The 16,641-nt window shown below is 47.8% G+C and overlaps 1 protein-coding gene across 3 annotated transcripts in view; it reads left to right on the top strand.

Annotated features, from left to right (window-relative positions):
• The window catches only part of RARG (retinoic acid receptor gamma), a 128,247-nt gene that overhangs the window by 105,023 nt on the left and 6,583 nt on the right, over positions 1-16,641 (top strand). For all 3 annotated transcript variants that reach the window (XM_035099600.2, XM_035099610.2, XM_035099628.2), the window contains 4 exons: positions 7,886-8,034; positions 10,073-10,214; positions 14,338-14,498; positions 16,360-16,536. In XM_035099600.2, the coding sequence (XP_034955491.1) occupies positions 7,886-8,034; positions 10,073-10,214; positions 14,338-14,498; positions 16,360-16,536 (629 nt within the window). The remainder of the gene's footprint in view (positions 1-7,885; positions 8,035-10,072; positions 10,215-14,337; positions 14,499-16,359; positions 16,537-16,641) is intronic.

Genomic DNA, 16,641 nt, shown 5'->3' with positions numbered 1-16,641 from the left:
TTCCCTTCATAGGCTACTTGGAGGGAGAGGAATTTTCTGATGTCTGGACAAGCTTGGTCTTTAAAGAAGCTTTTCACCACTACTTGGTTGTCTGGGGTATCAGGATCGATCCCCCCCCATGTTCGAAAGGCGGTTATTAGCCTGGTATAGAAGGCGGTGGGAGTTTCATCAGGTTCTTGGGTTACCTCCCTGATCTTAGTCCAATTTGTAGATTTTTTTCCCGCGAGCCTTATCCCATGTAAGATGGCTTTTCGAAACGCCTTCAGATACCAAATCCCAGGCGTGGTGTTATAGTCCCATTCTGGTTCGGTTCTAAGTTGGGCTGCAGTTAGAGGCTCGATCCCTGCAGGTTTATTGAGTTGGACATCAGGTAATTTTAGGGCTTCTGTTGCTTTCTCTAAAATCTCCTCCCGTTCGGGCTCATTAAAAAGACCATTCAGGAGCATGTGTACGTCTGCCCAGGAGGGATTATGAGTAGAAAAAATAATGGCAATTTTACGATAGCACATGTCAGGATTGTCTTTTAAGGTCGACATCTGCTGAGCCCAATTCAGTAGGTCTGAGGTTAAAAAGGGAACATGGGAATAGACGAAGTTCGTCCCATCTGAAACTGGGACTGACCTTAAGGGATATTGTCCCTGGGTTTTCTCGGTAGCCTCTGGTTCCTTTTCTATGGGGTCTCTTTCCTTTGTGGACGATCCCTTTAATTCCGATAAAACTGTCACTAGTTGCTCCACTAAATTGGTTTCTGGGTCACGACTACGAGTTCTGCTAGCAACAGGACTTAGCTGGGGGGGTACTTCAGCAGGAATTCGGGCTTCGAGGTTGCCCTGAGGTGCTGGACTTAGACTAGGCATGGCAGGAGTTACAGATCCGCCCTCCACTGCACTCCGGGAGTCTTGGACCTCAGCCTCCCGTTGTCTGTTTGCGTTAGAAGGAGATGGTGCCGGGGCTTCGGCAGGGCTGCAGAGCTGGTCTACCGGCTCTTCTATAATTGTTTCCTGGTACGGTGGGGGTCTTGAACTCCTTTCCGTTATTACTGGCATTTGTGGGGCTGTTGGACCTTCAGTCCCTTTAAGAAGGATTTTTGCCTTTTCAAATAAGTTGAGATATCGAATTTGCAAGGGGTATTGGTCTTCCAGTGTTATTCTTAGTGCAGAGATTCGCTGGGCATTAAGGGAACCTCTCGGGATCCATTTTTCCCCCTCTGGATGGTCCGCAGTGACGCGGATCCAGTCTTTCTGACAGAGTCTTTTTAGCCGATTTTTGTCAAGTTTTTCCACCCCAGGTAATTCATGCCAATGTTCGAATATGAATTGTAATGGGCTTTCATCCTCAGAGTCCCCACTTTGGCGAAGCTTCCATTGAGCTTTGCCACGGCTGGGAGTCTGGGACAGGAATTCCTTTGAATTATGCGCACCCATGTTTATTCTGGCTCTTTATACTGCAGTTCTGGGTCCCCGACCCTGTTCCTGGACACTCTTAACTTCCCGAGTCTATGACTCACCCCCACGTCCTTGTGGTGTTCCTGCCTGCCGTTCGCGTGCACTAACTACTAGGCGGCCTGGTGCAGCTAGATACCTAAGGACCCCCTTCTGGTCATCAATTGCCTAGGGTCCTGCAGCAACTTTCCTGCCTCTTACAATCTAATAGAAAGACTACCTGCCCTGGACGCTTGCCCACGCAATGCCGGGTGGTTAGCCTTGGAAGGAAGGTTTTTTGAAAAGAACGGGTGACCTTGCGATCTAGAACAACCCCGTCACTTCCCGGTGGGGATCGGGGGTGTCTAGGGGCGGCTTCACCCGAAGATTAAGAGCAGAGGAATACGGAAAAAAGGTTGGGTAGATTGCTCAGAACTCCTGCGCAGATTGGCAGGAGCGAGCTGGGTCCGTCCTTCTGGGTATTTCGTTTAACGAAAGGACGGATCCCAAAGGCTCTAATTCTTCTTTATCCCTTATGCCTTTACAGCTTAGCTGCAACTAGAGCCCAAGATAAGAAACAGAAAAGGAGAGAACAGTGAAGAGTGAAGTTTTAGAATTTTAGTTGCTGCAGTAATCAGCCCACCGCGTGTCCCCTTTTAATACTCACGACCGATCCTTTCAGTCGAATCCCGTTGTCTCCAGCTTCCCACTGGTTCCTGAAGAAAAACAGCCTTGTCCCTTTAAACGTTGCTTCGTCCTGGGGGTCCCGCTTGGACTCTCAATTACTACCAAGCGCCTCGGGTCCTGAGGTTGGTTTACCCCCCTGCAAAAGAGGCAAGGGCGCGCTGGGCTCCCCTTCCTCAGTGAACCCGGAGCTCAAGGCAAAACTGGGTCCCCGAAGTGGTCGCCAAACTGTTGTAAAAATTTGCAGAGCTACACGGTCCTAGAATTAAGTGGATCCTTGACCCAGGAAGAGTCCAGGTATCCTGGCAGGCAGACGAAGTTTGAGCGTCTCCTGCCTACCAAATAACAGAGGCCAAACCAGGACGTACGAAGCAAGGTACTTTATTAATTAAATAATAAAGCTATTGCAATAGCGATCCGTCCACACAAGCAAGTTGAAGTGAAGGGACCCCGAACAAAGGAAGCTTCACAAATTTATAGGTTTCATTTCCAATAGTACAGAATTGCATAAAAGGTGGGGAAATGGGTTCTGGGAGGGGGTAATCGCGAGAGGACAAAGGGGTTGATGGAATTCTTGATGTAAGATATCATGGTGATAGTCCAGGTAATGATTATGCATGTCTCCTTATTGTTTGACAGGAAGACTCTGCGGATGTGGGAAGATTGTTGATAACACCTGTTTATCAAATAAAATTGTTGTTCTCACTGAAAGTGTGTATTTGAGTCGTGCTCCTTTAGACTGGCTAGGTGGCAGTGTGGTATCAAGAAGAAGTGGAAACAGTCCGTAAAATATGTTGTGCCACAGAGGTGCCTATTAACTTGCAACAAAGTTTATACAAATATTCAACGTTTGCAATAGAGAGAAAAGACTACACTTAAAGTTAAAGAAGAAGAAGATATTATACAGTAACTAATAATACACAGAGAGGATACAATTCTAACAGCGGTAAAACGTTCACAGTTCAGAGCGATGTTTGACAGCTTATAACATTTTATCAAGGACAACGAACTAAAAGCTTAGAAGGGTGCATAAGTGGAAACCTTTGCAAATAGTAGAGTCAAACAATTAATTCTTCAGGATGGCAGGATTTTTTAAACAGGTACAATTTGATAGAAAGGTTCAAGGTATCAGTGCAAGGTTATATTATTGCGGTTTCGTAAATAGATACAGTTTCATACAGAGTAGAGAATAGGGAGATGCATCGGGTAACATGATAGAGGACACCATAACATTACTAAAGGAACAACGGAATAGTTTATTAGGGATAAATATATATATCTTAAAAAGGTCCATGGTTCAGCTGAATCTGGGTCATGAAAAGTACAAGGGAGGGCACCTCAGGCGGGGATTTGGGAGGGTGGAAGTTCCGAGAATGGGTGATCGTTATCGTTTTTGGTTATCTGGCTGGAGGTGCGATTATGCAAGTTTCCATGTGGGTGTGAGACAGGATTTAGCAATGGGTTATGTAAAAGGGTGCGTGTGTTTTCCAAGAGGTCTGGAGGAACTGTCTGGGTCAGCAGGGGATTAATTTACCTTGATACGGCAGAATAGGCTTCTCTTGACTTTTGAACCATGAAGTCAAGAAAATGGCTTCTCTCTGGCTAAACTGTCCCCTCTCTGTACATTGGTAGTCTCGTAATGCATGGGGGCAAATTCCTCTTACCCTGCCCCTTATAACAGCACCACCTAAAAAAACCCCCCAAACCTGGGAATTGTTAGTAACCCCACACAGAGCTACCATTCCAAGCACCCTTAAGAAACTACAGTTCCCAGGATTCTTTGGGTGAGGAGACATGCTTTGAATGTGCTTTAAAGTGTGCGTTCTGAAAGAAGTCACCTTCTGCCTGGTCCTGTGAATGAATGAGCAAACTAACACATTAGCGATATCAATTGAAGGGTTGGATGATGGCCAAGAAGCAACTCATAGTGAACTCTAGTACCAAAATTGGCACTAGAAAAGAAGAAAAATGGAGCTGGCTTCCTAATCCAGACTTTAAATTAAACTCCGGTGGAATGATCGTGATTGCGAAACCCTTTTTTATTTTTTAAAAAACTGTGAATATAACCCACAAGCAGGGCTACCGTATAATACAAGTCATTTTATTATGGTTAATGATCAGGATTACCATATAGATTTGAGTCCACTTTCATCATGTAAGGAGAATGTCACCATTTGAGCAGATCCACATGATTTAAAGCACATCCAACACTCATCCAAAGCACATGGCTTCCTCCAAAGAATCCTGTAGGTAAGGGTGCTTGGGATTGTAGCTACGGAAAAGGAAAACTGCAGTTCCCAGGATTCTTTGGGGGAAGTCATGTGCTTTGAAAGTGCATTGGATATGGTTTAAATGAATGTTGCGAATCTGCTGTTGGCTTCACCACCCCAAAAATGGAAACACCCTCAATTTCGGGGGGGGGGAGAGAGAGACATGCTAAATACAGACCTTTTGCAGGAGGAGAAAGTGGACAAAAAGTCCTCCCCCCCCCCCGTATTTCCTCCCCAGCTTTTCTAACCTATGTCTCCTTTGGGCAGGGTCATTCCTCTCTTCCCACCCCCAGGGGAAGGGATTAGGTTACACAGCTCTGGTAACAATTCCAACCTGTTTGGCCTGGAATGTGGCATTTAGGGTCTTGTCACAGGAAATTCAGTCTGTGTTGAAAGCTAGAATTGCAAACAGTTTCATGCCTTGCCGGGGTTGGGGGGCGGTGGAAAATGCTGTTTGAACCGAAGGAACTCTGTCCAGGCGTTATGGGTCATGGTGAGGGCAAGAGGCTGGGAGTTTAGGACTAAATCTTTTTAATGTTTCCTCCTTCCCATGCAACTTCACTGTAAGTAATGCACAGTTACACCATTTGTCTGCTCAGTGTATGGCTGACTCCCCACCCCCCACCCCAAGTGTCCTGTCTCCAGTCACTTACTCCCATGTATATTATAAGGAATATATCCCAGCATATTCCTGATAAAGTATGATCCTCCTCAGCCATGAGGTGTCATTCGGCAAGCAATTTTCTCTCTTCCTCAAGCCTCCCCAGCTGCAAAATAAAGTGGGAACAACATGTGGTGTTTGAAATTAGCCAGGCGCATTTTGCATCTGGCTATTGGCCACTTGTGACCAAGTGAAGATGCCTGGGCACCAGAACAGCACCTGACATCTTCACCCCCCGGAGGTGCATGCCTGGGGATCATTGGATCTGGACCAGGGGTCAGCCAAGCTTACCTTGCCTGGGCCAGTTCAGTGCCGCAGAGCCCCCTCCGTGGGCTGGATCGCAGGCGCACTTGAGCTCGTGCAGCTGCATTTCCAGCACTTGCATCTGCGCAGACGCGATTTCCGGCACTGCGGAAGCGAGTCCCCATGCAGCGTTGCGCCAGTTTAGTGCAGCGCACAGGAACTCGCCAAGCGGGCAGCTCGTGGGACAGTTAAACAACCCCCATGGGCAGCTTGTGGCCCATGGGCCCTAGGCTGCCGACCCCTGATCTGGACTGTTTTCACACACTCATACTATATCCTGTAGAATTCTATCAGTTATAGTTTATCTGCAATCAGAATGGATTTCAGGAACCAAAATGTTTTTTTCTGTACAGCCTGAGCAGGAGCAGTGAACAATGTTATAATTAATTGTTGCAGCTTGTCTTCACTTACCCCATCCCACTGCCCTGCTCACAGTTGTGAAGAATATTCCTACGTTGAATGGTCTGTGTCACCATTAAGAAAAAGAGATAGGAATAGGGCAGTATTCCGGACTGTCCCCGGATCAAGTGACTTTTCTCAAGGTAGTCATCTGAACTACCTGATGACCAATCACAGACAGTGCATCCCTTGAAAAGCAAGACTTTAGAGCCATCTTGCCCCCAAAGGGCAACTACACATTCCGTTTTGGCAACCTTGGACTTAAGGAGCCATTTTGTGCCTAGCTTATATACCTGAATTTATAACATTGCGTGATTTCAGAAGGTTGGCCATCAACAGAGGTTGGCATGGTGGGCGTGGCAGCAGCGCTTACCTGACTGATGCTTAGTGGGAAGGAAAGGTCTGGGTGGTCAGCGTGCTGGAAACAGGTGCCAGCAGAGCCAATCTGGCACTCCTGCCAGTGCGTTTACACTGCACCACACTGTCCACTGCTGGGAGTCAGTTTAATGGTTTACGGTGTTGGGGGGGCACCTATGTGCCACCTTAAAGACTAACAGATTGATTGCAACATATCCCATTCATTATGGATGAAAATATTTATTTGTAGCATAATCTTTCATGGACCAAGGCATGATTGATGCACGACTAGATGAATGATTTTTTAATTTTATTTTTTGTATCTGATGATAAAATGGGCTCTCTGTTCATGAACACGTATGCCCCAATCAATCTGTTAAGTCTTTTAGGTGCCAGAAAGCATTTTGGGGGTGTGAGAGAGATTTTTAATGCGAGTTGAAATGCAGCCAAAGTTCATAAATTACTTTTATAGATTCAGAATCTTGGATGTGTTATTTGTAACGCCTGTCCCTCTTGATAGCTCCACGATGCTAAGATATCCCTCAAACTTTCTGGACTCGGTTCTGCCTTCTGAAGTTCCTTTAGCTTGCGGCTCTCCCCAAGTCAGTACCAACCAAGGTTGAGATTATGGGGCAAAGGGGATGCAATCCCTGCCCCCCCCTGCCTAACCCTCCCCTTTCCCAGTGTGAATCAGGTGAGCACCAGAGAGAAAAAGAGCTCCACCTGCTGCAGGAACTAGTCACCCTGGCCCAGAAATCCTGTGCTCTCCAACACAGTGAGTGAACTGCCTCGCAGTTTGAGAACATCTGCTTTCAAGCGATAGCCAGCTATGCACAAAAGCATGTGGTTTCATGTCTGCTGAGAGGAACAAAAGCGGGAAAGGGGAGGTGTGCGGCCCTCACAGCTTCTTGCTTAGAATTTGATGGTTAATTATTTTATTTTATTTATTTATTTATTCAATGAGTATACTGCCCTTCATCCATAGATCTGAGGACGGTTCATAACATAAAAGTTACAATATGAAAACACAAAATACAGTACAGAATTAAGAACAAAAACAAACCAATAACACCCCCTCCCCCTTTCCACAACACATTTAAAAGGGCATCAGGTGCCAAATCAGCCAAAAGGCCTGGTTGAAGAGGAATGTTTTCACCTGGCACCTAAAAGTGTATAACAAAGGCGCCAGGCGACCTTACCTGGGCAGAGCATTCCACAAATGGGGAGAGCCACTGCAGAAAAGGCCCGTTCTCATGTTGCCACCCTCCAGACTTTTCTTGGAGGAGGCACATGAAGAAGGTCCCCAGAAGATGATCTCAGGGTCCAGGTAGGCTCATATGGAGAGAAGGGGTACCCTTGAAGAGAGAGTGTTCCCCATATTATTATTATTTTGGTAATCCTCAGAAAGTTGGCTTCGGGGGCACCCCTGCAAGAGGTCCTTGGGACTCTGTGTATAGCTTGCTGGTAAAGCTCAAAAGGCTTTTTTGTTCACGTAGTGCCCCAAAGGAAGGAAACCCCAGTGCCCTGGGCTGTGCAACCATGGAATGGAAACATTCCTTTGGTTTGGATGCTGCTTGGACTCTTTATGTGAGTTTTGTAGCAAAACAAACAAACAAACAAACCCACACACTTTCCACACAATAATTTTGAGTAGTAGAAGTTTCCTTAGGACAAAATTTTAATAAAATGAAATGAAATGAAAGGCTGACATTTTTAATACGTTTTAACCAAAGCTTGGGTGTACCGTGTCCCAAATTTCTGCCTGACCCTCTCCCTATTTCCTTCTGCAGCGGTGGAGACACAGAGCACAAGTTCGGAGGAGATGGTGCCTAGCTCCCCCTCTCCGCCCCCACCCCCACGTGTCTACAAACCTTGCTTCGTCTGCAACGACAAATCATCCGGCTATCATTACGGGGTCAGCTCCTGCGAAGGCTGCAAGGTGAGTGAAGGGAGATTCCCCACCCCCCACCCCACAAGGTACTGTCGCATGCCTCGGCTAACCCGCTGCACAGGGGGGCTCCTTGCAGCGCAGCTTGCCAGAATCGAGTTCAAGCAGGCACCAGGCTCGCAATTGTTCAGACCAGGAGGGTGGGGTTGGCTGCTTCACCCAGGCCTCCTTTCCTCGTCCAAAGGAATGTTGCAGCAGGGAATTTGAAGCTGCATGCCAACACCCAAAAAAAAAAACAGATTATGCAAGCAAAATGAAATGTGCAAAACAAGCATATGCATGCTGACTTGCATCCTCCTGTGTTGTTGAATTTGGGGGTTTCTGGTTGCAGAAAATTCTGCACCTACTTCCAAGAACAGAAGATCGTCAGGTTAACACCTGTCAGGCTCAGGCTGAATCCCTACACATGGAGCGTTGTTTTCCAACTTGGGAACCTTTGAGGGTTGGTTGCTGGAACTGAGAGCTCTAGTTAAAAGTTTCTGCTTGACTCGTTTGGCCTATGAGGCTATGTCCCCCAAACCATGCCCACCTGCTCCGCCCCTGATTTGCTCCACAACTTGGACAGCTGGGCTTTTACTATGCACCTATCATTCACCTGCCAGCAGGTTGTTGTCTCCCCTTTCAAAGCTGGCCTGCAGGTGGAGTGGGAGATACAGATCTAGGGCCCCTGGCTGAAAGTTCCCCACCCCTGCCCTTTAGCTCCATACTGAGGGAGCGGAGAGATAGTGACTTGTCTAAGATGATGTTTAGACTCAGAACTTCCTGGTTCACATACTTCCCAGCCCCTTACAAAATGCCAGCTCTTTAAGGGGCAGCTTCTGTTAAAGGATCGCAAATGGCAGGGCAGTGGAAGACCTTCTGGCTGAGATTTTGGGAAAGCTGTCGCTGCTACTGCCAGTCAGGAAAAACTGTCCTGGGCTAGAACGGAAGGTCTGATTCATTACTAGTCAGCTGCTTATGATACGCAAACATTTAAAAGTCAGAGGTGGGCCAAGGAACAAGGGGGCCTCGCATCTGAGTGCCCCAAGTGTTTTCCTGTGTGGGGTAGTGAATTCAGTGGATGGAGGGGTCAAATTAAGAGATATCAGTAGGATATTACATAAATTATTCATTCATTCATTCATTCAATTTATATACCACCCTTTATCAAAAGATCCCAGGGTGGTGTACAATTGTTAAAAACACATTACAGAACACCAGTGATAAAAATACAACGAAAACACATAATAAAAAGCACACTGATAGACAGACTAATAATAAAATAGTCATCGTAATAACAGTCCTCTTCTCCACACTTTCACAGGCCATAGGCCTGGGTAAAGAGGAATGCTTTTGCCTGGTGCCTAAAGACATGTAATGATGGCACAAGACCATTCTACAATTGGAGCCACCACAAAAAAGGCCCGTTCTCTTGTTGCCTCCCAAAGGTGACCTTTTTTTGGAGATGGAGTGTAAGGAATGGAAGGAACTGAACAGGAATTGAATTGATTTGGAGCAGGATAAATTGGGAAATTAACCGGGGGTAAATGAATCAAAGAGGTACTGTTTTGGGGTGTCTGACTTGGGCTGCAAATTAAGCGAAGAACTTAAACCTGGGGGTGATCCGGATGGGAAATAGTTGGTTTGCCTTCTGTGCCATTTAAAGTCTAAACTGGCATGTACATATTTGCAAATTGTATGTACATTTGTGTCTATGGACCCATGCCTCAAAAGTCACTATATTTGAAGATTCAAAACTCATACTGTCATAGCCAGGTCTGAAGATTCACCCTGGTAAGCTACGACATCTGAAACAGCTTCCGAGCTGCAAAAATGGTCCTACCTGAAGCAGCGAGTTTTGGAGAAGCTGGCAGTGGATATCCTCTGGTACAATTGACAGTGGGAAAGGAGGCTTGGAGAGAGGCATGCTTGGAACTATCTAACTGGTTTCCTTCTGCATCACCCACCTGTTCCTCTCTCTCTCTCTCTCTCTCTCTCTCTCTCTCTCTCTCTCTCTCTCTCTCTCTCTCTCTCTCTCTCTGACCTTTAGGGCTTCTTTCGTCGAAGCATCCAGAAAAACATGGTCTACACCTGCCACCGGGACAAGAACTGTCAGATCAACAAGGTCACCCGCAACCGCTGCCAGTATTGCCGCCTACAAAAGTGCTTTGAGGTTGGCATGTCCAAAGAAGGTGAGCACTGTTCTAAGGCGCCTGTTCTAAGCATGGGGGCAGGCAGTGTGTGAGGGATGCTAGTAAATGAGATTACAATAGGTAAAACAAGACGGAAAGCAAAGGGAGGTCCCATTCAGGGCCATTCAGATGGGGTGGTATGCATGCCCCCTCCCCACTTGTTTGGCATAGACGTAACACACATCTACTTTGAAAACTGTCAGCCTGTGTGTTCGAGGACCATGTCTGCCTTACTGTTTTATGTACCACTGCTGCCTGCTTGTAGGCAGAAGTAGTCATTCGAATATTCTGTTTTTTGTTGGCAACAGCCATTGGCAGATTCTTTGTTCCCCCCCCCCCCCATGGATTTGGACACAGACCATGTCATGTTCAGATGATGGGTACACAGGAACATTTCCCCCTGCATCCTCACATCTGTGTGCATGCACATATTTGCATGCGTCCCAAATGGAACCTCACTATTTTAAGGAGTGGCCCGCGCATAGGTGGCTCCTGCCAGCCTCTGTTACTTTACTTGCTGCGCATCAAATGTAGAATTTTGTAATGCCAAGCCCTGTGTTGCCAAGATACAATCGCAGAGACATCTAAGAGGAGGCACACAACCCAGTCCGGCGCTTCTGAAGGGATCTGTGGCTCCTGCAGCCTGAAAACTCCTGCAAAGCCATCTGCTTTCTGTATCTGGTTTCACTGCTGTGTTTCCTTCCATGGTGGTGCTTTTCAGTGCATTCCACCCCTAAGGGAAAGCATTTGGGGAACATTTACCTTGGAACTGAAAAGGCAACGTGGGTTTTTCAGGATGAGCGGGAGACTGTAGTTTGCAGCCCTGCTCCTTGAGGCGAAAGGAACTGCACACACAAGAGCCTTGCCGATATTCTGTTCTGATGAAACGTTTTCCATGTGTATTCCTTGGAGGGGAAATAATTCCGAGAGCACTCCCACAGAGGAACAAACAAACAAACAAAACTCCCAGCGGAGGGAGGTACTTTGCTCACTGCCCCGCTTGGGGAGTGGAGAGTTTGCTGTCCCTTTCAAGAGCGCTGCCAGCTGCCCAGCCCTTTCAAGAGACAGAGAGCCTCTCAGCGGCTGTTGCTTTTACTCCCAACTGCTTAGGCATGTCTTCGCGCTGGCCTGGGCCAGGGCTCGCATTAATCACCGTCTCTTTAAGAGCCCCTAATTAGGAATGTCTATGTCTCAAAACCTGGCAATTTATTTCCGAGGGCCTGTCACTTTAAAGGGAGAGAGGCGGTCCGTGGAGAGGACTGGGCAAGGGGCGTGGGGCATGGCTGGCTGGCTGGCTGGCTGGGGAGTGGGGGAAGGAATGTTATCCCGATGGGTTGTCACTACAGAGACAGGAAACGGATGGCCTAAGGGATTTGGGCCAGCGCAGCCCCTCCTCCCTTTCCCTCCCGTATCCCATGTAGACTCAAATGGGATTTAGTGCTAAGCAAGGAGGGGGGGGCGTTGCAGAAAAAAACAAGGAATTGGGGGGTTGAGGTGCTCACCCTCACAGCTAGACTTCTGCTAAACCTATATGCTTTTGCTCCTTGAAAGCAAAGGCATAAGCTTGTGCTTGTGTTGGGGGGAGAAGGTTGGGGGGGGAAATACCCTGTGGCAGTAGGTTACATTCTCAGTTTGCATGTGTGTTGTCCCCCCACCCAACCCCACCGCTGCTGCTAAGAGGTCTATGGCTTGGCTGGCAGTAGCCCCCACCCCACCCCCTTCAGCATTGTGCTGACTGTGGCTAAAAGTGTATATCCTGCCAATTGGCGTATCCTGTTCCCAGATCCCTGGCGCTTTATCCTGGGGTGAACAGGAAGGGCAGCCTGGGAAGGCTCAGGCCAGCGAGAGTGCACACGCAACCCCAGGACTCTCGGTAAAGGGAGGGGTGCCGGCAGAGCCTGGGGAAGGGAGGGGGGGAGTTACTAGTGGTGGTGCTGCTGCTCCTGGCACCCCTAAGTTGGAGAAAGAGGGAAGAGTATAAAATTTCTCCCCAACCCACGTCCCACCTGAACACACACATGCCAGCCCAAGATAAACTCATGAGAAATCATTGCAGGCATCTCCAGATTCCTTGCCCAGGGGGCACTGGGTCTGGGTCTCTCTGGCTTTCTTTTTTTGGACACATCTGGAGCTCATTGCTCAAGCAATGCAGCTTCACTCTCCATTGCGGGATGGAAGAAGGCCAGGAAGCTGAGGACTGGCTAAATGCAGAATGAAGTTGGCAGGGCATTGCTCCATTTGCCCTAAAGGACCAGCCTTCTTCACCGAGAGTGAGGGACTGTGAGTGCAGTCATAGAATTGGAAGGGACACCAAGAGTCATCTAGTCCAACCCCCTGCAATGCAGGAATCTCGGCTAAAGCATCCCTGACAGATGGCCACCCAACCTCTGCATGAAACCCCCCAAGGAAGGAGAGCCCACCACTTTCAGAGGGAGAACAGCTCTTGCCATCAGAAAGTTTTTTCCTGGTGTTTAGTCGGAATATCCTTTCTTGTAACTTGAATCCATTGGTCCCGGTCCTATTCTCCAGAGTAGGAGAAAGCAAGCTTGCTCCAACTTCCACAATCCTATGTGCCATTACTCAGAAGTTAATATTCAATGGAACTTATTTCCAGGAAAAGTTTCAGCCAATGGACTCTTCAGCCACTTTTGATAATGAATGCCATGAAATAGATAGAATCGAGGGTAAGCAGTCTTAAGGGTCTGCAATAACTTCCAACCCTTATTCAATCAGTGGCATGTTAAAAATCGCCACAGCACGAGAAATCCCCCAGACTGTCCTTAAAAATTTCTCTTGTAGGGAAGTGCCTGTAGAATACAAGAAGTTAATCCCGTGCTGCTTCAGTGGAATTTGGGACTTTTATAAGACGGCTGTAGGGTGGGTGAAATCAGTTTATATCCCAAGATACACTACAGCAGGGGTTCCCAAACTTGGGTCTCTAGCTGGTTTTGTACTACCAACTCCTATCCATAGCTGCCAAGTTTTCCCTTTTCTCGCGAGGAAGCCTAGTCAGCATAAGGGAAAATCCCTTTAAAAAGGGGATAACTTGGCAGCTATGCTCCTATCATCCCTAGCTGGCAGGACCCAATGGTCAGGGATGGTGGAAATTGTAGTCCCAAAACAGCTGGAGCCCCAAGTTTGGGAATCCCTGCTCTATAGAGGTAGGCTGCACTCAGTTACTAGGAAAATAGGAAGCTGCCTTATACTGGTCTATCTAGCTTAGCACTGTCTACTACACTGACTGGCAGCAGCAGTTCAGGGTTTCAGATGGGTCTCTCCCAGCTCTAACTGGAGATGCTGGGGATTTGAACCTGGGACCGTTTGCATGAAAAGCAGATTCAGGTAGGTAGCCGTGTTGGTCTGACGCAGTTGAAATATATATAAAATAAAATAAAATTGTCCAGTAGCACCTTAGAGACCAACTAAGTTTGTTCTGGGTATAAGCTTTCGTGTGCATGCACACTTCTTCAGATAACCTGATAGTGTTTGTTGTTGTTGTTAAAGATTTCTTACACACTCTTCACTCTAAAGGACAGTCACAACAGTGGCTCAGTCGGTAGAACATGAGGCTGTTAATCTCAGTGTCATGGATTCGAGTCCTGCGTTGGGCAAAAGATTCCTGGTCCGCCATTGACATCCCTCAACTTACCGCCTCAGAAGCTGGCAGCTATCCATGCAACTGTTTTCAGTGGATGCTGGTAGCCCAGTTTCTGCCGCCATGTTTCTTTAGGGTACTGCAACAACACAGCACCTGAGGCTAGAGGTTGCCAGGAGTTGGGTATGAGCTGAGAGGGCTGGCAAGAGGCCTCGGTTTCACCCACAGGCTGTGTTGTAGAAGATGTCTAGGCGAGGCAGTCTCCCCAGGGCAGATGCATCTTGGAGGAGAGCCAGCACCTCTATCCCCAACAGTGCCATCTGCGAACAGTTTCGGCAGAAATTCTACCAACCCACCTCGCACGTTGCCTCGGCCTAACCGCCGCGGCTCTCTCTCTTCCCTGCGGATGGAAATGGAGGGATTTTTATTTCACTTTTTGATGGGGTCAGATCATAAGAACATGGGAGGTTCCCCACGCCAAATTCCATCCCTCTTCCCTCCTCACCTTCCTTCCCTCATCTCTTTCAGCCGTGAGGAACGACCGCAACAAGAAGAAAAAAGATGTGAAGGAGGAGGTTGTGGTGGACAGCTACGAAATGACACCCGAGCTGGAAGAACTCATCCAGAAGGTCAGCAAAGCTCACCAGGAAACCTTCCCTTCCCTCTGCCAGCTGGGCAAATATACAACGGTAAGGGCCGCAATGTGCTTCTCCTCCCTTCTATTGCTCGTAAGTGTTTCCTGTAGAAAACAACAAGCTGCAACAGGAACACTGGACACATCTCATCCTAGCCCAGTCCATGCCTGCAGACCTCAAGTGTGGGCCTAAACACCTCGTCCCTGAAAATATTATACCTGGGTAGTTTAAATGGTTTGCCCTTCAGAGTAGAATTTCTTATTTGAATTGTGTACATTGAGGGCATGCATATCAGTAACCCTCACTAACAATGATAAATGGTATTCAGCTAAGCCATACTCTGAAACATTGAAATCAATGTTACCTCAGCTAGGTAGGTAAAAGGTAAAGGACCCCTGGACAGTCAAAGGCGACTATGGGGTTGTGACGCTCATCTCACTTTTCAGGCCGAGGGAGCCGGTGTTTGTCCGCAGACAGCTTTCCGGGTCATGTGGACAGCATGGCTAAACTGCTTCTGGCGCAGTGGAACACTGTGATGGAAGCCAGAGCGCACAGAAACGCCATTTACCTTCCCTCCACAGCAGTACCTATTTTTCTACTTGCGCTGGTGTGAACCACATTGCGTTCTGCACTGGTGGAAAGATGGGATGTTAATTCATTAATTTGTATTTATCTTAGCGGGTTTGCTCTAAGTATGATTTAGTAGCATATGAAGTCTTCTGCATTGTTCTGAGTTTGCATTGCGTTCTCCCTGGGTTATTCTTTCCTGTTTTAAGGGGAAACTCCCCTCATCCCCAGCTATATATTTGTACATATATGATATAAACCTTTTTCTTTTTTACTAGTACATCTAGTCCAGGCTTCCTCAACCTCGGCCCTCTAGGTGCTTTGAGACTACAATTCCCATCATCCCTGACCACTGGTCCTGCTAGTTAGGGGTCATGGGAGTTGTAGGCCAAAAACATCTGGAGGGCCGAGGTTGAGGAAGCCTAATCTAGTCAATAGCTTCCCTAGAGTATAAAAAGGTAAAGGACCCCTGACCGTTAAGTCCAGTCACGAACGACTCTGGGGTTGCGGTGCTCATCTCGCTTTACTGGCCGAGGGAGCCGATATTTGCACGCAGACAGTTTTTCCGGGTCATGTGGCCAGCATGACTAAGCCGCTTCTGGCGAACTAGAGCAGCACACGGAAACGCCGTTTACCTTCCCGCTGGAGCGGTACCTATTTATCTACTTGCACTGCATGCTTTCAAACTGCTAGGTTGGCAGGAGCTGGGACCGAACAACAGGAGCTCACCCTGTTGCGGGGATTCGAACCGCCGACCTTCTGTTCGGCAAGCCCTAGGCTCTGTGGTTTAACCCACAGTGCCACATGCATCCCACACATACAAAAGGTCCTAGTTCACTCCCAGCACCACCTTCTCCTTGTAGGTAGGGGTGGGCAGAAAGTAGATTGGAATCTCTAGATGATTTGCAGTAGATCAGCAAGAATTTCTGACAGCAACAATTAAAAAAACTTTCGCCCCCAAATTAAGTTGCTTGGGGGTGGGGAAGGAACCAGGAGAACCTGTTAACTCGATTTGGATACTGACCACTAATTCCTGGGCTGAGATGTACTCTGAGATGCCATGTTCCTATAGTTGAAGTGTATGCCTACCACTCTTTCCAAGCCACTGTATCGGCTCAAGCTGGTGAACCTCAGAGGTCCTTAAGTAAAGCAACAAAAAAATTAGATTTCCCCAAATGCCTGATGTCAGCTTACCTTTGCCATAAGAGATGCTGACTGGTGGGAGAAACTCCTAAGCTGCGCTAAGCATGCGAACCCTCTTGCATCTGCACAAACACAACAGAAGATGCAAGGTGGGGAGAAGAAGGCAGCATTATCGATCCCTGACCTCTTGTCCTTTCTCTTCCAGAACTCTAGCGCAGACCACAGAGTACAGCTGGACCTGGGGCTGTGGGACAAGTTCAGTGAGCTAGCCACCAAGTGCATTATCAAGATTGTGGAGTTTGCCAAACGCCTGCCAGGCTTCACCACCCTCAGCATCGCCGACCAAATCACCCTGCTCAAGGCGGCCTGCCTAGACATCTTGGTGAGGGGCTACAGTTAGCAACGAGAGCTGATTGGGAAGGAAGGGGTGTCTGGCCTTTGCCAGGGGGCTGCATATAGTGCGGGATGCAAACAGTGACAATGGAGA

Source organism: Zootoca vivipara, chromosome 2 (assembly GCF_963506605.1).
Source record: "Zootoca vivipara chromosome 2, rZooViv1.1, whole genome shotgun sequence".
Lineage (NCBI taxonomy): Eukaryota > Metazoa > Chordata > Lepidosauria > Squamata > Lacertidae > Zootoca > Zootoca vivipara.
Note: the sequence above shows the minus strand (reverse complement) of the source record. Positions and strands in the feature narration are given on the sequence as shown.